Here is a 25,919-nt window from a genome sequence, read left to right on the forward strand (position 1 = left end):
TTTCCACATTTGTTCCCTCTAACTCTCATTCTGGACACTGTACCAGATGTAACCTTAATGACTTGTGTGATGATGGGCTTTGGATCTTTAATCAGTTAAGATAACCTCCAAAATCTAGTTTATCAATGTAAATTATATAACCCTTCAAACTTTGAATCCAAAATCCCAGTTTTCAGAAAAAAAAAAATTCACAGCATCATGAAAATGTAGGTAACCACACATGAATGACAGGAACAAACCCTGGTGCTGGATTTGGTGATAATATCCTATCCTTGGCTCTGTCACTGACTTACTGGGAGACTGTGGGCAAGTTAGTGACCATTCCGTGCCCCAACAGCATCTACCTAGTAGGACTACTGAAACAATTAAATGAGTTTCTACCAAAAAAAAAAAAAAAAGAAAGAAAGAGCCTGTAAACTAAACTTATGCAGAAATTCCCAAAGAGGCAGGTGCTGTTTTCCTATGAAACACCACACACCCATCACCGATCCTCTAACACTGCTCAACTCTTCATAGAGCAAGACCTTCACATATAATAAGCAAAGAATTACACTTAGAATTGGAATAAAGATTCAAGAAAACAATAGCAAAATCATGTACATTTCAAGAAAAAGTAGTCCAGAAATTGACTCAACATTACTCTTGACCCTTCGAAAACCAACAGAAATCATTCCCACAATTCTCTTGTTTGAAGAGGTCATCTCAGGAGGAAAACATTGCACTGAATATTTATATTGTCCCTCACTCACTGACAAATTATGTTCTCAAAACTAAATCTCAATAAAATAAATTTATAAGTTCATATACAGTTGACCTTTGAACAACACAGGTGTGAACTACACTCATCTACTTATATGCAGATTTTTTTCAATAGTAAATAGCACAGCATCGCATGAACCAAGGTTGAGTGAATCCATGAACACAGAACTGTAAATATGGAGAACTTCATATAGGGAGCAAACTCAGACACCAAGGGCCAATATGACAAGTTATACACAAACTTTCAACTGCATGGAAGGTCAGAGTTCCAACCTCGTGTTGTTCAAAGGTAAACTATATATCACTTATATCCATTTCCTGAGATTTAGCATTAGTATCATTTATAAATCTAAGTTAATAATAAAAGTTCTTATCTTACCTAGAGCAAAACAGCTGATCTCATTTCCTAGGATATCTCTTACATTTTAAAAGAGAAATGCTAATTTTAATCGGACAATGGATATTTAACATGGAGAAAATTCTTTTAACAGTTGAACACTGGTGAAAATGGATTACCCAAAATTCAACATCCATTCATGATAAAAACTCCATGCACCCTAAAGACAATGCTCTGCAACAAAAGAAACCACCGCAATGAAAAGCCCACGCTGTGTAACTAGAGAGTAGCCCTCACTCCCCCCCCATCCAGAGAAATCCCACACAGCAACGAAGACCACAGCCAAAAATAAATAAAATTTAAAAAAATAAAATCACATCCAAAACAAAGAAATACTTGGGAATAAACCTGAACAAGGAGGTGAAAGATTTATATGCTGAGAACTATGAAACATTGATAAAAGAACTGAAGATGACAAAGAAATGGAAAGATATCCCATGCTCTTGGACTGGAATAATTAATATTGCTAAAATGGCCATACAACTGAAAGCAATCTACAGGTTTAATACAAATCCCATCAAATTACCCATGACATTATTCACACAACTAGAACAAATAATCCTAAAATTTATTTGGAACCATAAAAAACCCAGAATTGCCAAAGTGATCCTGAGGAAAAAGAACAAAGCTGGAAGTATAGCCCTCCCAGACTTCAGACAATACTACAGAAAGCTACAGTAATCAAGCAGCATGGTATTGGTTAAAAAAGAAAAAGAAAAAAGACATATGAATCAATGGAACAGAGCAGAGAGCCCAGAAATGAACCCCCATACCCAGAGTCATACCCAGCCTCCTTTGACACAACAGCAAACAGTGTTGGGAAAGCTGGAAAGTCGCATGTAAATCAATCAAGTTAGAACACTCCTCACACCATACACAAAATAAACTCAATGGCTTAAAGATTTAAATATAAGACACAACACCACAGAACTCCCAGAAGAGAACACATGTACAATCTGCTCCAACATAAATCACAGCAACGTTTTCTTAGGTCAGTCTACCAAGGCAACAGAAACAAAAGCAAAAATAAACAAATGAGACTTATCAAATTTATAAGCTTTTGCACAGCAAAGGAAACCATAAGTAGAACAAAAGGACAACCTACAAAATGGGAGAAAATATTTCCAAACAATGAGACCGACAAAGGATTTCCAAAATAAACAGCTCAGTACAGTTCAGTTCAGTCGCTGTCATGTCCAACTCTTTGCAACCCCATGGACTGCAGCATGCCAGGATTCCCTGTCCATCACCAACTCCCAGAGCTTGCATAAACTCATGTCTACCAACTCGGTGATACCATCCAACCATCTCATCCTCTGTCGTCCCCTTCTCCTCCCACCTTTAATCTTTCCCAGCATCAGGGTCTTTTCAAATTAGTCAGCTCTTCACATCAGGTGGCCAGAGTATTGGAGTTTCAGCTTCAGCATCAGTCCTTCCAATGAATATTTTGGACTGATGTCCTTTAGGATGGACTGGTTGGATCTCCTTGCAGTCCAAGGGACTCTCAAGAGTCTTCTCCAACACCACAGGTCGAAAGTATCAATGTTTCCGCACTCAGTCTTCTTTATGGTCTAACTCTCACATCCATAACATGACTACTGGAAAAACCACTGCTTTGACTTGTTGGACCTTTGCTGGCAAAGTAATGTCTCTACATTTTAATATGCTGTCTAGGTTGGTCATAGCTTTTCTTTCAAGGGGCTAGCATCTTTTAATTTCACGACTACAGTCACCATCTGCAGCGATTTGGGAGCCCAAGAAAATAGTCTCTCAATCTTTCCATTGTTTCCCCATCTATTTGCCAAGAAGTGATGGGACCAGATGCCATGATCTTAGTTTTTTGAATGCTGAGTTTTAAGCCAGTTTTTTCACTCTCCTCTTTCACTTTTATCAAGTTTGCTTTAGTTCCTGTTCGCTTTCTGCAATAAGGTGGTGTCATCTGCATATCTGAGGTTATTGATGTTTCTCCCAGAAATTTGATTCCATCTTGTGCTTCATCCAGCCCAGCATTTCACATGATGTATTCTGAATATAAGTTAAATAAGCACAGTGACAATATACAGCCTTGATGTACTCTTTCCCAATTTGGAACCAGTCCATTGTTCCATGTCTGGTTCCAACTGTTGCTTCGTAACCTGCATACAGATTTCTCAGGAGGTAGGTAAGGTGGTCTAGTATTCCCATCTCTTTAAAACTTTCCACAGTTTGTTGTGATCCACAGTCAAAGACTTTGGCACAGTCAATAAAGCAGAAGTAGATAAACAGCTTATACAACTCAATAACAGCAACAACAAACATCCAATCAAAAAAAAGGGGCAAAACACCTAAATCGACATTTCTCCAAAGACATACAGCTGGTCAATAGGCACATGAAAAGATACTCAACATCACTAATTACTAGAGAAATGCAAAAAAATTACAATGAGGTATCACCTCAGACTAGTTAGAATGGCCATCATCAAAAGCCTACAAATAATCAACGTTATTGAGGGTGTGGAGAAAAAGGAATCTTCCTACACTGTTGGTGGGAATGTAAATTGGTGCAGCACTATGGAAAAGCATATGGATGTTCCTTGAAAAACTAAAAATTGCCATAAGATCCAGCAATCCACCCCCAGGCATATATCTGGAAAAAATACTAATTCAAAAAAATGCATACATCCCAATGTTCATAGCTGCACTATTTTCAATCAACAAGACATGGAAGTAACCTACATGTCAACAGATGAATGGATAAAGATGTGGTATATACATATATACAATGGAACACTACTCAGCCATTAAAAATGAAGTAATGCCATTTGCAGCAATATGGATGGGTATAGAGATTATCATATTAAGTGAAGCAGCCAGAAAGAGGAAGACAAGTATAATATCACTTATATATGTAAAATAAAATATGACACAAGCGAAGTTATTTACAAAACAGAAACAGACTCATAGATATAGAAAACAAACTATGGTTACCAAAGGAGAAAGAGGGTAGGTGGAGAATAAATCAGGCGTTTGAGATTAGCAGACACAAGTTATTATATATAAAATAGATAAGCAGGGTCCTACTGTTTAGCACAGGGAATTATATTCAATATCCTATATCCTATAATAAACAATAATGGAAAAGAATATTAATAAATATATGTGTAACTGAGTCACTTTGCTGTATACCAGAAACTAATACAATATTATAAATTGACTATACCTCAATAAAATAATAATAATAATTTCAAAATGAATTAATCTGCTACATAATGTTGGAAAAAAAAACTAGGCTCCACAGCAAGAGAACTTGCATGAGCTGGAGCACAGGCTCAAAAAGAAACAAAAAGCAAAAATCAACTTCCAGAGTCCCTTCCTAAACAGAACACACAATGATTAAAATGTTAAAAATACAGGACAACACTATCATGTACTTACAAGACTTAAAGAAGACAAATAGAAAGATTCAGATAAATCACTTGATAGTGAGCATGTTACAAACACTCATTTTGAGGTTATGCTCATTTTAACTGGTATATTTCATAACAGTAAATATTTTAATGCTAAGAAAGCAATTTATACTGAGAAGCCCATCAGACTGACTTGTGAGAAACACTCTGAGTTGCACATCTTCCCATAGATTAAGGCAGGTGTGCCCCCAGGTAACTTACAGGTGGTAGAGTGGAAATCATTGCTCCATCAAGGGAGTGTAACATAAAGCAATGAGAGACATCCCCCTCTGGTATGCTGAGGGTGACTGGGTAATCACCGAGAACCAACTACTTTAACAGAAGAAGAATTTGGAGAAACTAAGGAGGAGACTCCAGACCAGACAAAGAATGGCCTAAAATAAAAGGAGGGCTTCCCAGCTAGTGCTAGTGGTAAAGAACCTGCCTGCCAATACAGGAGACATGAGAGATATGGGTTCAATCCCTAAGTCTGGAAGATCTCCTAGAGGAGGAAATGGCAACCCGCTCCAGTTTTCTAGCCTGGAGAATCCCATGGACAGAGGAGCCTGGTGGGCTACAGTCCATGGGGTTGCAGAGTCGGACATAACCAAAGCAACTTGGCCCATGTGCAAGGTAAAAGAATCTTGTTCTCCTATGTCCTATTTTAAATATGAGTGGCTCTACATTTTATGTACGGGTAATTCAGATAGAAGTGAAATACCTATTGAGTTTACTTCTCATGTATAAAACCATTACCCCAGAACTCAGCATTATTCAATTCTAGGCCTCCCAATTCTAGTAGAACCCATTCTGTGTTTTAAAAGCTTACCCATATAGAAGTTTTTCTAATACATAGATTTATTTCCCAATAACTCAATCCAAGGGAAATTCATCTAATATTCTCCCTTTCAAAGTAGGTTAGTTCTCTGCCACTAGTTAATGTATTTTTAATAATAAATTATGGAGCAAAAAATTAACTACCATTATTAATAAGGTAATTAAATCAAAAACATTTCATGAGCTACTCAAATATATAAAGTCTATGGCTCCATCTGCAGATACATCATAAATTGTAAAAATCTGGTAGATGCAAAAAAGTCCAAGTTTATTTTCTAAATGAAAGTAGTAAAAAAACCTTACGAGAGAAAATATGTTCCCTGCACTCAAGCAATTAGCCTCCAATTACAAGCAAATGAGATGACTACATTTCTGCTTTGTAAAAAGAAAATAAAAAATCAATTAAATTTGAGACTTAAGTGACAACTCAGTACAGCACAGATATATATAAAATAATCAGTTTTACAGCACACATGTAATACCTGTCATCTTAGATACTCATAATTAGAAACATGAAGGTATAAATTTAATTGCTTGCCCAAGAGTTTACAGAAGATGAGTTAGCAAATTTCAAAAGAAGGAAATAAGAGATGGAATTAGCAAAATATTAATAGAAAATATTCATTTTAGGGAATTCTCTGGTGGCCCAGTGTTTAAGACTTCACACTTTCACTTGTCTAGAGACCAGGTTCAATTTCTTGTCTGGGAATTAAAATCCCACAAGCCACATGGCATGGCCAAAATCAAACAAACAAATAAGAATTTTCATTTTATCCCAGAATTCTGCGGTATCTTTCCGGCTTCCATCACCATGTGAATTATATTAAATCCCCATGTGTATAAATTGGCATGTACTTGAAAGGGTATTTTGAAATGTCTGGAGAATTTTTAATTGCACATGTCCTTTAACCCAGGAACTCTATACTTCCAAGAATCATACATGATTATACACAACAAATGTGTACAGTAACGGTCACAGCTGCACTGTTTATAATAACAAACAATAACCTAAATACATCTATACTATGGAATATTATAACTGTTCAAAAGAATGAGGAAGAGCTACTGTGTTATATGAAAAATGATATACATTAAATGAATTAAAGTTATATAACACTTGTTATACAAAAGATAAATAACATTTTTTACAGGATGCTAGTTTTCAAAGCAATTACAAGTATGCTTACGCATGCATAGAAAATGTTTGGAAAGATATACAAGAAGCTGTCACAACAGTTACCTCTTTGGAGTAGCACTAAAAAGGGCTATGGAGTTTTAGTATTTATTTAATAATGAGCATGTCTTACTAAATCAAACCATCCTTAAAATTCTTAATTCCCCATGAGGAATATTCATGGTCCAAATTTAGTAAGTTTCAGTTTAATTCCTATCCTGAATTCTTCCCCCTCTGATTTAAAGCTTTCAAATTCAGACTTCCCTGGCAGTCCAGTGGTTAAGACTCCATGCTTCCACTGCAGTGGTTTGATCCTCATCAGGGAACAAATCCTACATGTTATGTGGCACAGCCAAAAAAAATTAATAAATAAAGCTTTCAAATTCAATAGAATCTAATCTATATACACTAGTTGGCAAACCATCTGACAAGCTAACCTAAATTTAAACTACAAAATAATAAACCAGCCAAAAAGCTAAAGCTATTCATGATGGTCATCTCCTTTATCTCATATCCATACTCAACAACTAAACTTCCAAAAAGGTGGGTTAGAGAAAATGCAAACATTTGTAAACATTCTTACATGTTCTATAGCCCCCGCCTGTCCATTACTATACTCTCGATAATGTCCAAGCATCTGGTCGACTTGTTGCAGGTTCCGACTGGTGTCCTAAAAAAAAAGTGGGCTTTATTAATTGCTCCAAATGATGTTTCCCCCAATCTTAGCAGTATATCAAAGAACTAGGTCAACTGTTTGCAAAAGGTACAACTGATACAGTAATTAAGTTGGACATAAATATACTTCATAAATATGAAATATGAAGTATAGTAACACTGATCTTACTAACACTGATAAAGTGTTAATTTATCTTATTAACACTGATAAAGAAACTCAAGCCCATCTGCAGTTTACTCATGTGAAATCTGAAGCAAATGATTTCTTTTCAGTCCTTATCCAAGGCTCTGTAACAAGCTGGAAACAAAACCATAAATTGGATAAGAATCCTCATCATCAATTTGTGCACCTCAACAATTTGTACACTTCACCCCCTCTTTATAGAAGAGAAATCCTGAGAAAAATGTAATAGATTGTGTTCAAGACAAGCAAATCACTAGGATCAATGTTATTTCAATTACTTACCTTAGAACTCGATTAAGAGAAAAGAAAACAAAGTAGCCTTTAACTTTTATCTATAAACAAATTTGTTTCTAATTACAATAAAAATGGTTTCCACGAAATTTGCTAGGTCTCACCTGAAAGGTGAATGAAGGCATTTTTCAAAAATATATACTTTTTAATATGTTTCATTAGTGGAAAAGTACAAGAATCTGCAAAAACCCAATATTATGTTAATTTAAATAAGTTTCAAAAGAAATAGGTTTCTGAGTTTTAAAGCATATTATGGTTTCTCCACCAGAAATTAGCCTCTTTTTATCTAAGCATAATAACTCAAACCAATTGAAAACCAAAATCCATGGTTATTCAGGCAAAACAGAAGTAACAGATTAAAGGATAGGAAAAAAATAATTCTATTTGAGTTTTCTTTTTCCCCAACATGATACCCTTCCCCCACTTCATTATCAAAACCCTTTCTATGGAGGGCATATAAAATGCACACTCAAATTTCCAAACACTGTCAAAAACTAGCCTCTAAATAAAAATGGCATCTCATTATCATTCATCCATGAATAATTTACCTACCCAAAATAGGAACAACTTCTCTAAAGACACATGTCCACAAGAAGCTAAACTATGGTAATTCCTACTGGCTTCAATCCCACAGTATTTTAAGTACTTGGAAATACTACTTTATCCCAAGACATTTCCACAACCTATCAGATATTTCAAGTATCTTTACTGACTGTGTTAGGCAGAATAATGGTCCCAAAAATGTCTAGGTCCTAATCTCTCAAACCTGTGTATACGTTCCCTTATATGGCAACAGGGATTTTGCAGATATAACTAAATTAAGGACCTTGAGACAGGAAGATTATCCTGGATTATGGGGTGGACCCAAGGTACTCACAAGGAGCCTTAGAGGGAAGCACAGTAACATGATGTAAGAAGGATCCAACCCACCCTTATGGCTTTGAAGAGTTAGGGAGGGGCTATAGGACCAGGAATTTTGGCAGCCTCTAGAAAAGGTTGGAAAAGGAACAGATATTTCCCTAGGGCCTCCAGAAAGGAATGCAGACCTCCTGATATCTTGCTTTTAGCCCAATGAGACCACTGTCAGATTCTGACCTTCAGAACTATAAGAAAATAAATTTCTGGGTTTTTTAGACAATAGTTTTATGGTAATTTGTTACTGTGGCATAAAAAACTAATACACTGACTTAAACCATTTCTTCGCTTACCCTAGTTAAAACCTACCACATGCTGCCACCGCTACACTGACCTGTAAAGTACTGGTGATCGTGTTGACCTTCTCCGTGACACCCACAGCAGGACGATGTCGAACTTCCCTGTGTACTGAACTGGCAGCCCATCGATTCAATCGATCACGAGAGCGGAAGTGGTCTGAATCGCTGGAGGATTCTGCCATTGATGTACAAAAATCCTTAAAAATAAATCCAGGTCAAGGTCAATCAAATGGTAAATAAAGAGCAGAGAAATAGGAGATTATTTTAACGTTTATTTGCTTTTTGATCTTAAGTATTTACTACCTTAGTCTTTCGCCATATCATAATTTCTAACACTCAGCTTGAAAACACAAGTCATTTCCACATGCAACTCTCTCTCCTTTGTCTTTTCTGCTTTATGAGCAATTCCTCAGTTATTTACAACTCCAAATAATAATAATCACTTAGTTTTGTGCAAAGCTCCTAAATTTTCCAAAAATACAGTATCTCATATAACTCTACCAACAACACTGTATATGAGGTATGTGAGACATACAGATTAGTATCTCTACAATGAAAGAAAAAAAAAACAAAAACACAGATATTCTCTAAAGTAGGACCAGCAGGTCTCAATATCCATCTGACTTCCATTCTGCTAAGCTATGAGGACATCTGTATCTTTAAATAAAAATACAACACACACAGAATAAACTAAAATAAGAGAATTCCATTTATTGTACAGCAAACACTCTCATACAACTTAATTTAAATTATAGTCAAATTAAATACCATCACAGAAGTACAAATTCCATGATAACAAATATGTGAGAAGATGGCATCTTCAACATCTCCACCAAAACAGAAGGCCAAGCAGCCTGAATATAATCTCCTAAGTAGAAACATCTCTAAATATGCTTTCTTCCCATCCTTTCCTCAATTTTCAATCTAATGCAAAAGAAAAGTATTTCATGCAAGAAAATCTCAAAATTTCAGAAAATTTTTATAGAAATTGAAGAAATGAAATATATTTGTAAAAGAAACATCAGAGAAAACTCAATTATCAAAAGTGACAGTTTGAGTATTCCAATAATTTCATTTTCTGCTTAATAGAGAGTTAATGACCTTTATTTTAGCATTAATTGGTACAATCCTCCTAAAATCTATATGGCCAGTTTTCTGGCATTTTAAAAACAGTATGAGGAAACCTCTCTTTAATAATCTAGAATATTCTGAAATTTTTGGATCTTGTGAATCTGGGAAGTACATGCCCATACATCTAAAGCCAAAGGGACAGAGGGAATTTGCTAAATATGTATAGGTTGTAGCACATTTAATGAAAGCATTCATATTTTTAAAATATTAAACTAAATAAAAAAGATAAGCAAGGAAGCTTGCTCTAAGTTCAGGCTTTTCATAGTGAAATACAGTCTGACCTTGTAGCATCAGAAAAAAGAAATCAACAAAACATCCAACTTTTTTGAACCATCTGAGACAGTGCTAGAGAACAGCTGTCAGACCCCAGCCTCTCCTCTGCCCAGGCCTCTCAACTTCCCTCCTCACCTCTTTCCTCAGTTCTCGCCCCCCTTCTCCTGTCTACAAGTATAAAGGCACAGGGCCGACAATGTAGCTCCCTCCAAAGTCAGGAAACATGAACAAGAAACAAAGGCTGATGCAACTGTATGGCAACACTTTTGCAGGATCACACTTGTTTCAAGTCCAAAAGAATAAACTTAAGAAGAAATCTTAAATAGAACTTCACCTTTAGACTTAGGAAATCACTTGTGTGTCTCTGCACACCTGTGCACACATGTGAGCACACCCATAAATCTATGCCACTTGACCTAAAATCGTTTACTGTAAGTTAGAGGACTTTCCAACACTCTCCTTTGGTGAAAACAGGGGGGAAAAAAAAAATCAACATTTTCTGAGAGCCTGCTACAATGCCAGGTACTCTATAAATGCTCACAGAGACAATCCAATTTAATTCCCATAATAACTTACTAAAATGGGCAGTTCGCCTATAAAGGATGCTGATGGGGGAGATGTTAAGTAACAAGTCCAAGAACAAATCCAGACTGCGATTACAAGTAACAGACCCAGGAGGCGGACCCAGGCTTCTTCACCTTCAGTGTTCTCTCCATTCCGCTTTGCTCTGCTGTCTCCTAAACACTACTTGTGAACAGTCTTAACAGTTAGTAAAAAGCATTAAAGGTAGCATCAGGCCATGGTTCACATGTGTCTGCAGCCTCCTCAATGCCCTGTCATTTCATTTAAGCATAAAAATATCAAAGGGAGGGAGAGTGGGAAGCAAGTAGCAATATGAAAACTCTGTTAGTCACTTAAGAAAGAAAAAAAACAGTGACATGTCTATGCTGCATATAATAAAACAAATCAAACCTCTGGCCTCAGAGTAAAAAGGCTTTTATGTCCTTATTCCTTCTCTTATATGATGGAAAATAATAATTATGCCTGGATCTGTAAGAATTCTGTATCTGAAAGAATAAGTTTCATTTTAACCAGTCAAAATTCTGGAAACTAAACTGGAATTAAGATATTACCAGGCAGAATAAAAAGGTAGCACTGAAAAACCAGATGTTAACCATAATGGCTATTGATGAGAGCAAGAAACAAGATAGCCATCTTTGAGACAACCTGATTTTTTTTTTTGAATATCAAAACTGTAATAATAATCAGTTATCTATACATAATGTCAATGAAGGGAGAGGGAGCTTCCCAGATGATGCTAGTGGTAAAGAAGCCGCCTGTAAATGCAGGGAGACATAAGAGACACGGGCTCAATTCCTGGGTTGGGAAGATCCGCTGGAGGTGGGCACAGCAACCTACTCTAGTGTTCCTGCCTGGGAAATCCCAGGGACAGAAGACCCTGGCGGGCTACAGTCCATGGGGTGGCATAGAGTCAGACACAAATGTAGCAACTTAGCATGCATGCAATGTCAATGAATGTAAATGGCATATCAGAGTCATCTAATGAGCTACTTGAGTATCAACTTGACTACAAAGAGTGAAAACTGAAAATTTTGTTTTTTTAAATAATTTGGGGAAAATGTATAAAATATAAAATAGTACAGAGACTAAGATAGTAAGCAAGCATGTATCTACTACCAGAATATTATTATTATCATTTTCTATTTCTATTTTCTATTATGCTTCTTCCACTTCTATCATCTATTTCCCTACTATTTTTAAGAATATATTCTTAATGTTATTATTCCCCATTCTGACACATGTGCTTCTAATATTTTGAATAAAATATTAGGTTGGCCAAAAAATGTATTCGGGTTTTTCCATTAGCTGGTACAGAAAAATTTGAACAAACTTTTTGATCAATATTTAGAACACTATATTACCCAATATTTAGAACACTATAAATAAAGCCCTAGTATTGGCACAGCGATAAAGAATCCTCCTGGCGTTCGATCCCTGGATTGGGAAGATCCGCTAGAGAAGGAAATGGCAACCTGCTTCAGTATTCTTGAAAAATCCCATGGACAGAGGAGCCTGGCGGGGAAGCCTGTCCATGGGGCTGCAGAATCGGATGCAGTCAAGCTTGCATGCATGCGACCTCCCACCCTATCCTCATCCGACTACTCCCACTGCTCCACCACCCCCGATCCCCGGGTTAACTACTGGATGATTTTGTGTTCAACTCTCCACACTGCACTCTTATACTTTTACCATAGGTACATAGGTGGGTGTTCATTGGAAGGACTGATGCTGAAGCTGAAACTCCAATACTTTGGCCACCTCATGCGAAGAGCTGACTCATTGGAAAAGACCCTGATGCTGGGAGGGATTGGGGGCAGGAGGAGAAGGGGATGACAGAGGATGAGATGGCTGGATGGCATCACCAACTTGATGGTCATGAGTTTGAGTAAACTCTGGGAGTTGGTGAAGGACAGGGAGGCCTGGCGTGCTGCGATTCAAGAGGTCGCAAAGAGTCGGACACGACTGAGCGACTGAACTGAACTGAACTGAACCACAGGTACATATGTACCTCGCAGTCTTTCTTAATAGAACACACTCTTAATTAGTTGAAAAAAATATTAACGAGTAAAGATATGGGGTATCTGAATCTAAAACAGAAAATCATAGCTGCATTAGCTGCTCATACATATAGCATTGTTGTCAAAATCATACAAACAGCGTTAGCTTAACTATGTGTAATTGTCACATACACACACACACACACACACACAAAGACCTCTCACTTACCCCTATTAAGGACTACATACTTTTAATAAGATAAAATCACACTTTTCAGCATGAATTTCACTAGTTCACAAAGTCCTCAGCTTTTAATTTCAATTATGTTGAGCAATAAAAGATGTACAAACTCCTGCATCTGATGCAACTCCTTAGAAATATGAAGATTCAAGGTGAGGTATAGGTGAAGATTTTTATATCATTTTACAGCATATGAAACATTCGCTTCTATAGCATATGAAAGAATTTTAGTTACATAAATGTCATAAGTGTTGAATTTAAAACATTAAAGACATTAAAGAATCTGATTATAATAAAAAAAATAGAAATTCAACTAGTATTTCAGTTGATAAAAAAAAAAAAACTTAGCACTGTCTGCACCTACTACCAACAATTCAAAAGGTCGAACACACCTCTCAGAGCTAACAGAGCACCAGAACCTAAGTGTCAAAATGCAGAAGGCAGGTACAGTGGCAGAGTTCCAACCTTACCAAAAGATGATGTCAGTCTACTAACAGTCAACACTCCCACTCCCCAGACGGGGAGCTGATGGAGGAAGAGAGAGACAAATGAGAAAGGAGTGGCCTCGAGAGTCGCCAGAAGGCTGCTGCCCCACTATCAGAAAAAAGTGTCAGTCACTCAGCCGGGTCCAGCTCTTTGCGACCCCATGGACTATCTTCTCCAGGAGACTGTCCCAGCCAGGCTCCTCTGTCCACATGACTCTCCAGGCAAGAATACTGGAGTGGGTTGCCATTTCCTTTACCAGGGGATCTTCCCCACCCAGAGACTGAACCAACATATAAAAGGCCATGAAGATAGTTCCAAGAGTGCTTTAAGATAACTGAGGGAGAAGCACAAAACATTAAGTGCCAATGCTACACTCTTCAAGGACCATTACTATTTTATACAATTAAACAGTTTTCAAAAAGTATTGTTTATCCTAGTATCACTGGCATTAATGAAAATAAGATTTTTTAGGACTCTGGAAATCTTCTCCCCAGTGAGTTCATACCCAAAGCATTAGACTCAGTCCAGGTTGATAAAAGCATACTGAGAGCAGTCACATTAAAAAAATATATATGTATATATATTTATGGCCATGCAAAACTGTTCTAATAACCTAAGAAATATAAATTATCAGTGAGATGCTTTTATAGCCCATTGTTTTCCTTTAAATGTTTATGTCTATGTTAGCCAGGTTGTAGCCGAAGGAACATTCCTATGTAGTACTAATAGATATGTGTAAGTTGATACAAATTGTCTGGATGTCAGCAGGCAATATGTATCAAAAACAGTTGGTACCTCTGACCTACCAGCAACTTCCAAAGTGTCTCCTAACAGAATCATTGGAATACATACAGAAATTTATATATAAGAATATCTGCTGAGAACAAATATCACAACCATCTAACAGGGAAAATAAAAAGCACTTAAATTTCAAATCATAAGAGAAAAGTTAAAATATAGTACATTCATGTAATGGAATAGTACACAGACATTAAAACCTGGTTTCTGGAGATATTTAATAGCAACACAAGGGATAAAAGCATGAATCCCAATTTTGTAATAAACATTACATGATGTCTGTATATGAATATAAATTGCCAGTATACATATTCAGGGGCTTCCCAGGTGGCACTAGTGGTAAAGAATCTGCCTGCCAATGTAGGGGACATAAGAGAAGTAGGGTCAATCCCTGGATTGGGAAGATCCCTTTGAGGAGGGCATGGCAACCCACTCCATCTTCTGGCCTGGAGAATCCCTTGGACAGAGGAGCCTGGCAGGCTATGGTCCACAGAGTCGGAAAGAGACACGACTAAAGCTACTTCACACACACACACGCATACACATTTAGAGGAACAGGAAAGGATGATGACAAAGAAAGAAGAAAATAAAAGTATATTTACCACGTTAAGTTTATAGTCAATTTCTGTTCTTTAAACATTCCTATACTTCCTGAATTTTCTACAATGATTGAATAATCAGAAAGAAAAAGAAAATACAATGCTTAAAAGAAAAATAAATAAATAAAAAGATTCCCTTCAGAGATAGCAGATTAAGAACAGACTGATAACCTGGAAAATGTGTTTAAATAAAACAAATTTAAAGTGGTTCATGAATAATAATCACTACTGCAATTTGAATTCCAAAGAAGAATTTAAACACCTAGCATGCTCAAGAAAAAAAAAAAATCTTCATTATTTTTAAAGAATTAAAAGAAAAAAGTTCAGGTGGATTAGAAATTCATTCTCATTAGCATGAGAAATCTCAGCATGGTGTTTGTAGACAAAAGAAGAAAGAATTGCTAAATTTGAAGAATGATTAAAGAATAATTTAAAAGAGCTGAATCACCTAAATCCTTATTAAATGCCTGACAGGCATCTCCTTTAACTGGAGAAAGAAAGAAAATGAAGTCACTCAGTCATGTCCAACTCTTTGTGACCCCATGGACTGTAGCCTGCCAGGCTCCTCTGTCCATGGGATTTTCCAGGCAAGAATACTGGAGTGGGTTGCCATCTCCTCCTCCAGGGGATCTTCCTGACCCAGGGATGGAGCCCAGGTCTCCTGCACTGCAGGCAGACTCTTTACCAAAGAGCAGTGAATACTCTCTGCAGCTTACTACCTCTGGGTACAATTTATCACTGATGAGAAAGCAGGACTACTCATGCTGTCTGCTTTTCAGATGCTAAGCTTCTCCCAAGACTCTAGAGAGATCTAAGATGGGTGACCTTGGGTGAAAGTCTCCAGAGTCACAGAGAAAGCTCTGGGTCTGAAAACAGATGGTACCATTCTTGGAATAGTTTATTTGGCTGTTCCCAACACATCAGTATTTAAAGGCATAAATATTGTTGCTTCTGCCTTAATGAACCTTATAAAGAAGACATACGGCCACCAGAGCAAGTAATGAACCCCTCATCAATTCGCTCCCACTGAGGATCTATCCATCAAAAACAAATGCCCATATGCAAACCTGAATATTGTGAGAGAATAAAAACTGCATTCAGCCCTGTAATTTCAACCCTGCAATAAGAGGACTGGCAATGAGTCTACAAACTCAAGTCCACCTCTTTTGTTATTTGACCTAAAGAGCCATCAGACTGTCTTCATTATAATGATGCACATTTGTATGTATGAGAGCTGTAATTTATTGATTCTCAAGTCTCTTTTCCTCAGAGCCAGTTTAAAACAATTAGGATTTGCAAGCTGTTCCATAAAAGATAAGCACCCAGCATCAGGGGTGATATTTCACAAAGGCTGACTGGTGCATGTTAAGTAGGTTGATTGCTTCTGTGGCCTCCAAGAGCCTCAGCCGTCCCTGTCCAAGGCAGCTGTCCTCAAGGTAATGACGTTGATATTTAAAGGGGGTTGGGGAAGCTGGGGAATGTATTTTAAGCTGAGCCACGAACCAAGTTCAAAAATTTTAATGTATTTCTCACTGCTTCAATAGCAACTGCCTCATCCTTCAAGAGAAAAAGTTAACACACCAGCAGAGGCTACCATGCACAAATAATTATCATCTGCATGGGTCTTCTTTACTTCAGTCCTCTGTAACAGCATCTCCTCAAACCCTTTTAGCAAATTCACATAAGATCAAAGCTGGATTGGAAGAATCAATATTGTCAAAATGACTACACTACCCAAGGCATTCTACAGATTCAATGCAGTTCAGTTCAGTCGCTCAGTCGTGTCCGACTCTTTGCAACCCCATGGACTGCAGGATGCCAGGCCTCCCTGTCCACCACCAGCTCCCACAGTTTACTCAAACTCATGTCCATTGAGTCGGTGATGCCATCAAACCATCCAACCATCTCATCCTCTGTTGTCCCCTTCTCCTCCCACCTTCAATCTTTCCCAGCATCAGGGTCTTTTCAAATAAGTCAGTTCTTCGCATCAGGCGGTCAAAGTACTGGAGTTTCAGCTTCAGCATCAGACCTTCTAATGAATATTCAGGACTGATTTCCTTTAGGATGGACTGCTTGGATTTCCTTGCTGTCCAATGGACTCCCACGAGTCTTCTCCAACACCACAGTTCAAAAGCATCAATTCTTCAGTGCTCAGTCCAACTCTCACATCCATACATGATTACTGGCAAAACCATATAGCTTTGACAGATTCAATGCAATCCCTTTCAAATTTCCAATGACATTTCTCACAGAACTAGAACAAAAAAAAATTTTTTTTAACTTATATGGAGACACAAAAGACTCCAAATAGCCAAAAAGTACTGAGAAAGAAAAATGAGGTGAAGAAATCAGACTCGCTGATTTCAGACTATACTACAAGCTACAGTCATCAAGATGAGGTAGTATGGGTACAAAGACAGAAATGTAGATCAATGAACAGCACAGAAAGCCCAGAGATAAACTCATCCACCCAGGGCCAACTAATCTAGGACAAGGGAGGCAAGAATATACAATGGAGAAAAGACAGTCTCTTCAATAAGTGGTGCTGGGAACACTGGACAGCTATGTGTAAAAGAATGAAATTAGAACATTCTCTAACACCTTACATAAAAATAAACTCAAAATGGATCAAAGACCTAAATGTATGGCCAGACACTGTAAAACTCATACAGGAAAGCAGAACACTCTTTGACATTAATTTCAGCATTACCTTTTGAGATCTACCTTCTAGAGTAATGAAAATAAAAACAAAAATAAACAAATGGGACCTAATCAAACTTAAGGGCTTAAGCACAGTAAAGGTAACCATGAACAAAATGAAAAGACAACCCACAGAATGGGAGATAATATTTGCAAATGAAGGGAGCAACAAGGGATTAATCTCCAAAATATACAAATAGTTCATGTAGCCGTACATCAGAAAAACAAACAACTCAATCAAACGGGCAAAAGATCTAAATAGATATTTTCCCATAGAAGACAGACAGATGGCTATTCATTAGAGAAATGCAAATCAAAAATATCATGAGGTTATCAATTCATACCAGCCAGAATGGCCATCACCAACAAGCCTATAGACAATAAATACTGGAGAAAAGGAAACCCTCCTGCACTGCTGGTAGAAATGTAAACTGGTACAACCACTGTGGAGAACAGCATGGAGATTCCTTAAAAGCTGAAAACAGAACTACCATATGATCCAATAATCCTACTCATGGGCACAAATCCAGAGAAAACCATAATCCAAAAGGGAACATTCACCCCAGGCTTCACTGCAGCACTCTTTACAATAGCCAAGACATGGAAGCAACCTAAATGTTCACTGTCAGAGGAATGGATAAAGATGTTGTACGTATACACAATGAAATATTACTCAGCCATTTAAAAAAAAGAATGAAATAGTGCCATTTGCAGCAATGTGGAGGGACCTAGAAATCATCATACCGAGTAAAGTCAGACAGAGAAAGACAAATATCATATGGTATCATTCACATGTGGAATCTCATTTTATTTTTAAAGATACAAATGAACAAAACAGAAACAGACTTACTGATATCAAAAACAAACTTATGGTTGGTTACCAATAGATAAATGTGTTGGGGAGGGATAAGTCTGGAGTTTTGGGTGAACATACACACTCACCATAACCTATGGTTAGTTCACCATATGTTATTCACCATAACATATAAGATAGACAACCAGCTTCTCCTTCGGGCTTGGCCCATCCTCACACCTTAGCAGGGGGTATACTATCCTCCATTTACCAAATAAAACTCTGAGCTGTAGCCAAAAAAAAAAAAAAAATGGATAACCAACAAAGACCTAACCTACTGGACAGCACAAAGAACTCAATATTCTATGATAACCCACATGAAAAAAGAATCTAAAAAAGAATGAATATATGTATAACTGAATCACTTTGTTGTACACCTGCAATTACCCACAACACTGTAAGCCAATAAAATTACAATTAAAAATTTTAAAAATAAGAATAACTGGGTTAGGGAGAGTTTTTTAAAGAAAAGTGGTCAGAACAGGGCTCTTTTAATCAGAGAGCTTAATGATTAGAAGGAATTTCACAAAGACATGAGGAGGGAACCAAATTCTAGACAGGTGGAGGAACAGATGCATAGCACATGAAGTAGGAAGGAGTTAGCTGTGTTCAAGAAACAGCAAAGAGGAGCAGCACAGTGACCAAGGAGGAGGGTGTCACGGGATGAACTCTGAGAAGCAGGCTGGGGACAGCTCACGGAGAGGTTCAGGCTAAGAGATGCATGGATTTTATGCCATCCCTCACATAAATTTCATGAGGGGAGACACTTATCTACTTGTTCAATGTTGGCACCCCAAGGCCCAGAACTCTATTAACAACATAGCTGGCACTCAGCAGAGATCCAACAGACTGAGAATGAATCAAGAATTGTTGTCCAGTGTCTAGGTCATGCCCAACTCTTTGCAACCCCACGGACTGCAGGACGCCAGGCTTCCCCGTCCTTCACTGTCTCCCAGAGTTTGCTCAAATTCATGTCCATTGAGTCACCTCATACCAAACCGCAAGTCCTCACCTGCCCACTACCCAAGGCAAGCTCCCTGTGGTGGGGACCTGTTCCCAGGTGACAGGGGGGTTGAGATCTCACATCAGATCTTTAGCTTAAGAATGCCCAGGCTACTCAATAGCATCTCTTACCACCTAAATGAAGACACGTAAGAGGCAGCTAATTCCAGTGCATCTTGAACTGCTCCTGAATAATTAAATATTTTATTGTGATGTTACTACTTAAATTTATTATCCTTTGTGGGGAACAAAATTAAACATAATAAGGGCTGTTAGTCTTCTCACAAAAAGAAAAAATAAATAAATAAATAGAGAGATCCAAGTCAACTGTCCAATTCAGTTCTCAGTTAAGTCAGGAGATAATGTAACAGGAACAGAATTGAAGCAATACAATAGATTCATGCACTCACCATCCACTGAATTGTCACTACATTAGAAATGAAAGAGGAAGGTGATTAAGTCACAGTCCTCAGTGGGAGAGAAAGATCTGTAAGAAGTCTACATACAGTGAGCTAGGTACTATGACAATATGCCAGGGGAGTCAGGTCAGGATCTTTCCACCCATCTAGAAGGATGAGAAGAAGTTTGACAGATGGATGAGACAAAGAAGCGAGATTCCGTTAAAAACCATCGTTTCAGAGGAACTGCAGAAGAGACAAATATTCAGGGCTCTCCAATCCTTCAACCAGAGCATAGATTTAAAACTGTCTCCAGATATCCCTAAACGTCCCCTCAGGCAGAGATGAGGTGCATGGCTAAAACCATTCTCAGTTGAGAACTTCTGACCTAGAGAATCAACAGTAAATATATATATTCATATATATGGGCTTCCTAGGGGGCTCAGCAGTAAAGAAACCACCTGCCAATCAAGGCAGAAGACTCAGGTTCAATCCCTGGGTCAGGAAGATCCCCTGGAGAAGAAAATGGCAACCCGCTCCAGTATTCTCACCTAAAAACCCCATGAACAGAGGAGCCTGGCGGGCTACAGGCCATGGGGTCACAAAGAGTGGGACATGACTGAGCATGAACACAAGCATATACATATACATATGTATATTGCAAATATACTAGATTTCTTTTTTTTTGTATGTTCCACTTACTCCTGTTGCTACCATCCACTTCCTTTCTTCCTCTCTCTGCCTTCCCCCTCCTTCCTCCTCCTCCCTTCCTCTCTCTCTCACACACTTGCACACACCCACCCCTCTATTCCATGGATGACACCAGACTCAGTCCCCAGGTTCCATTTTGCTCCCCTTGAGGGAGTAAGAGGGCAGAATCACGTGGATCAGCACCCATCAAGCAGGTGGCAGGGGCATTTCTGAAAAAACCTGCATGGCATACAAAATTACTGTTTCCTCAGACATGGAGATAAAACTAATAGCTGCTTAATTATATGTAAGCCATTTGTTAAAAGTTAGCATGGCTTTAAAAGAAAATAAAGCTACTTAATAACTGTTTCCCTGTCTCACCAGCAGAATGACACAGATATTTTAGACTCATACACCTACACACACTTCTAAAATAAATGAGGCAGTTTACAAAATTAAAAGTAAAACATGTCAAGATAAAAAAACAATCAACAAAAACCCAAAGGGGGAAAAAAAAAGATAACAGACTGAAATGGATGCTAACAAACAGAAGATGGATTTCTTACTTGGAGTTAAGCCGTAGAATGGCATTCTATTTTCTAACAGATAAAAAGAATAAATACAAACTACACTATTCCCGAAGTAGACAATAATGAAGCCCTCTGGGTGTGAAGACAACCCCTAATAATGGCCCAAACTGTCAGAAAATGGGCATGAGATGAACCTGGACAAAGACAGAGCTAGAATCCCTGAGTTCCTAACACCATTCTGTTTAAATCAGGGGATGAAAAGTAGAGAACTACAGAACAAATCGAGCCAAGCAATACATATTTTAACAGAGCCCTCATTGTGTTATCTTAAAACCTTAATTTGAAAACAGAGACTTCACCAAAAAAATCTAATTCCCAGTTTCTCTTGAAAACTCCAAAGATCTGGCAACACTGGGGAAGACTGTTCCCATGGCAACATGGCTGTAAACAGTGGCTGCCCTGAGTTGGTCATGCACCTTCCTGCTTGCACTTGCAATCCCCACCAGGCCTGCTTGGTAGGACCCGATTAGCAGCTGACTTTGCAATCCTACTTTGGATAAAGAACCAAGACAAAGGAAGTTTACTGGCCTCATTTCCCAGTTAAAAGTGAACAATTCTACTGTGAAAGAATCAATCAAGGTTAAATGTTCACAATGCTCCCCTCTACAGACCAGAAGGGAAATCGGGTGACACAGCTTCCATATTAGCCTATAGACTAGAAAACCAGAACAAGATGTAAGCCTTGAGCAGGAGGACTTAATTTTCAGCAGACCACTCAGGATGTTTTCCCACTCTGGTATATAGAAGAAATTAAATGCAGAACAAAGTGCTGCTTGCATAATCTGGCTCCAACTCTTCACCTCCCCAAGACCTAAGTCTTCCCACTATGGGTGGAATTACCCTCCCTGCCTCTGGGCTCAGCTATTTGACCTACGTTGGCCAACAGGATTTCAGCTGACAGGGCACAAACAGATACCTGGAATGGGACTACACCCCGGAAGCTGCTTCCCTCATCTCTCCCGTCACTGTCAGGACACGCAGACAATCCCACTGGAAGGTGTGGGGTACATGGCTGCCCCAGCGACTTCCAGCTTAGATCAGTGGACCAGTCAGCTGAGCCCAGACAAACGTGTCCAGCCAAGACAGGCAGACAATCAAAGCACACTGTTGCATGCCTGCCAGGCTTTGTTTATTATGCAAAGGCTAATAGATATATAGATAGATATAGATATATACACACATAGTTTACTAATAAGTCATTTGATTTGGTTCAGAAGATGATTAATTTCCTGAGGCTTCCTCTCAAGTCTGCTCTCCTTGAGAAAACAAACTGGTTGCAGGCTGTCATCTAACGGTAGAAGCAAAAAAAGGATAGATTCGTATTAGGGTGCACAAAATAAGTATTAACAATTGATATAACAAGGGACAGGCCACCAGTTTTTGAGAAAGTAATCATAAACATCATTTATGGGGCTATTTATTTGTTCATGTAACATTAAATTTTTCTTAATAAACATGTTATTTCTAAAGTGTATTATAAAGCTTGTTTGTTTTCTGCCTCCTAGTTTTTTTTTCTTTTTCTTTTTTTTAATTAATTAATTTATTTATTTATTTATTTATTTTTTCAGTGGGTTTTGTCATACATTGATATGAATCAGCAATAGATTTACACGTATTCCCCATCCCGATCCCCCCTCCCACCTCCCTCTCCACCCGATTCCTCTGGGTCTTCCCAGTGCACCAGGCCCGAGCACTTGTCTCATGCATCCCACCTGGGCTGGTGACCTGTTTCACCATAGATAATATACATGCTGTTCTTTTGCAACATCCCACCCTCACCTTCTCCCACAGAGTTCAAAAGTCTGTTCTGTACTTCTGTGTCTCTTTTTCTGTTTTGCATATAGGGTTGTCGTTACCATCTTTTTAAATTCCATATATATGTGTTAGTATGCTGTAATGTTCTTTATCTTTCTGGCTTACTTCACTCTGTATAATGGGCTCCAGTTTCATCCATCTCATTAGAACTGGTTCAAATGAATTCTTTTTATCGGCTGAGTAATATTCCATGGTGTATATGTACCACAGCTTCCTTATCCATTCATCTGCTGATGGGCATCTAGGTTGCTTCCATGTCCTGGCTATTATAAACAGTGCTGCGATGAACATTGGGGTGCACGTGTCTCTTTCAGATCTGGTTTCCTCAGTCTGTATGCCCAGAAGTGGGATTGCTGGGTCATATGGCAGTTCTATTTCCAGTTTTTTAAGAAATCTCCACACTGTTTTCCATAGCGGCTGTACTAGTTTGCATTCCCACCAACAGTGTAAGAGGGTTCCCTTTTCTCCATACCCTCTCCAGCATTTATTGCTTGTAGACTTTTGGATAGCAGCCATCCTGACTGGCGTGTAATGGTACCTCATTGTGGTTTTGATTTGCATTTCTCTGATAATGAGTGATGTTGAGCATCTTTTCATGTGTTTGTTAGCCATCTGTATGTCTTCTTTGGAGAAATGTCTGTTTAGTTCTTTGGCCCATTTTTTGATTGGGTCATTTATTTTTCTGGAATTGAGCTGCAGGAGTTGCTTGTATATTTTTGAGATTAATCCTTTGTCTGTTGCTTCATTTGCTATTATTTTCTCCCATTCTGAGGGCTTTCTTTTCACCTTGCTTACTGCTTCCTTTGTTGTGCAAAAGCTTTTAAGTTTCTTTAGGTTCCATTTGTTTATTTTTGCTTTAATTTCCAATATTCTGGGAGGTGGGTCATAGAGGATCCTGCTGTGATTCATGTCGGAGAGTGTTTTGCCTATGTTCTCCTCTAGGAGTTTTATAATCTCTGGTCTTACATTTAGATCTTTAATCCATTTTGAGTTTATTTTTGTGTATGGTGTTAGAAAGTGTTCTAGTTTCATTCTTTTACAAGTGGTTGACCAGCTTTTCCAGCACCACTTGTTAAAGAGGTTGTCTTTTTTCCATTGTATATCCTTGCCTCCTTTGTCAAAGATAAGGTGTCCATAAGTTCGTGGATTTATCTCTGGGCTTTCTATTCTGTTCCATTGATCTATATTTCTGTCTTTGTGCCAGTACCATACTGTCTTGATGACTGTGGCTTTGTAGTAGAGTCTGAAGTCAGGCAGGTTGATTCCTCCAGTTCCATTCTTCTTTCTCAAGATTACTTTGGCTATTCGAGGTTTTTTGTATTTCCATACAAACTGTGAAATTCTTTGGTCTAGTTCTGTGAAAAATACCGTTGGTAGCTTGATAGGGATTGCATTGAATCTATAGATTGCTTTGGGTAGAATAGCCATTTTGACAATATTGATTCTTCCAATCCATGAGCATGGTATGTTTCTCCATCTGTTTGTGTCCTCTTTGATTTCTTTCATCAGTGTTGTATAGTTTTCTATGTATAGGTCTTTTGTTTCTTTAGGTAGATATATTCCTAAGTATTTTATTCTTTTTGTTGCAATGGTGAATGGTATTGTTTCCTTAATTTCTCTGTTTTTTCATTGTTAGTATATAGGAATGCAAGGGATTTTTGTGTGTTAATTTTATATCCTGCAACTTTACTATATTCATTGATTAGCTCTAGTAATTTTCTGGAAGAGTCTTTAGGGTGCCTCCTAGTTTTTAAAGCAGAAACAGAAACTCCTCTTGACTTTCGTAGTGAACAAAACAACACTACAAATTTTTATAAAAGGAAATATTTCTTATTCCTATTTATACCTTAAATTTGCATACTGCTTTATAGCTTACAAAGAATTTTCACCAGCATTTTCTCTTTTATTTATTTATTTAGTTTTTCATTTGTTTTTATTAGTTGGAGGCTAATTACTTTACAATATTGTAGTGGTTTTTGTCATTTTCTCTTTTGATCTCTATTTGAACCCTATAAAGCTGGTGTAATTACAACCCTTTACTTTTGTTCCTAAAGGCACAAAAAGTTTGAGTAAAATACTCATCCACAATTGCTTTCATAAAAAGCTACACTAAGAGATCTAGAACCTACATCTTGTGTGTCTCTTAGCCACTGCCTCTTCCACTACATTCTTAGATGTGAAAGCAGCATTTAAATTCCAAACACACCAAAATGTTTGGGGCTGTGTGTGTGTGTCTTTCCATACCATATTTCTTATGATACAAGTGTATTCCAAGCATACCCACTTATTCATAACTAAAGGTTTATATAAACAATATAGCATAAGATAGTAAAGTATTAATTATGTTCTGCTATACAGCTCTTTTAAGACAACTTTTCAATAATCCTATCTCTTACTGGGAATCTTTACAACCTCTTTCAGGCATTCTTTTTTTTCCCCCAGAAACCATACCCTAAAGACTTAAACTTTGAGAAAAAAGAGTATTTTCTTGTCCTCCACTCTTCCTCAATTCCCATATTTCTTTCTTTCCCCATTCTACTTTTACTTTATATCTTTAGGTCTCCCTTTAACTCTTCTATAATAATTAACTAAAACACACTTTCATTGTACTTATAAATATGCTTATTCAAGAGTTTATTTTTTAACCTTATTTTTTAAAGGGGGTAACAAGAATAATTTGTATATTCTTTCCAAGATACTATTAAAAAAAAAAAAAAAACCTCTAAAAATTTTTAAAAGGTGATTGGAATTAACTGTGTACCATAAACTTTTTCTTGTAATGTTTTTATATGTATACATAAAATTTTT

At 37.6% G+C, this 25,919-nt stretch overlaps 1 protein-coding gene across 3 annotated transcripts in view; it reads right to left on the minus strand.

Moving 5' to 3' along the window:
- CEP128 (centrosomal protein 128) overlaps positions 1 to 25,919 on the minus strand; it is a 465,565-nt gene that overhangs the window by 432,303 nt on the left and 7,343 nt on the right. For all 3 annotated transcript variants that reach the window (XM_043472686.1, XM_043472687.1, XM_043472685.1), the window contains 2 exons: positions 8,992 to 9,153; positions 7,176 to 7,262 (listed from right to left, as the gene is read on the minus strand). In XM_043472686.1, coding sequence (XP_043328621.1) covers positions 7,176 to 7,262; positions 8,992 to 9,138 — 234 coding nt within the window. In that variant the 5' untranslated portion in view covers positions 9,139 to 9,153. The remainder of the gene's footprint in view (positions 1 to 7,175; positions 7,263 to 8,991; positions 9,154 to 25,919) is intronic.

The sequence above is a fragment of the Cervus canadensis genome, chromosome 6 (genome assembly GCF_019320065.1).
Source record: "Cervus canadensis isolate Bull #8, Minnesota chromosome 6, ASM1932006v1, whole genome shotgun sequence".
Lineage (NCBI taxonomy): Eukaryota > Metazoa > Chordata > Mammalia > Artiodactyla > Cervidae > Cervus > Cervus canadensis.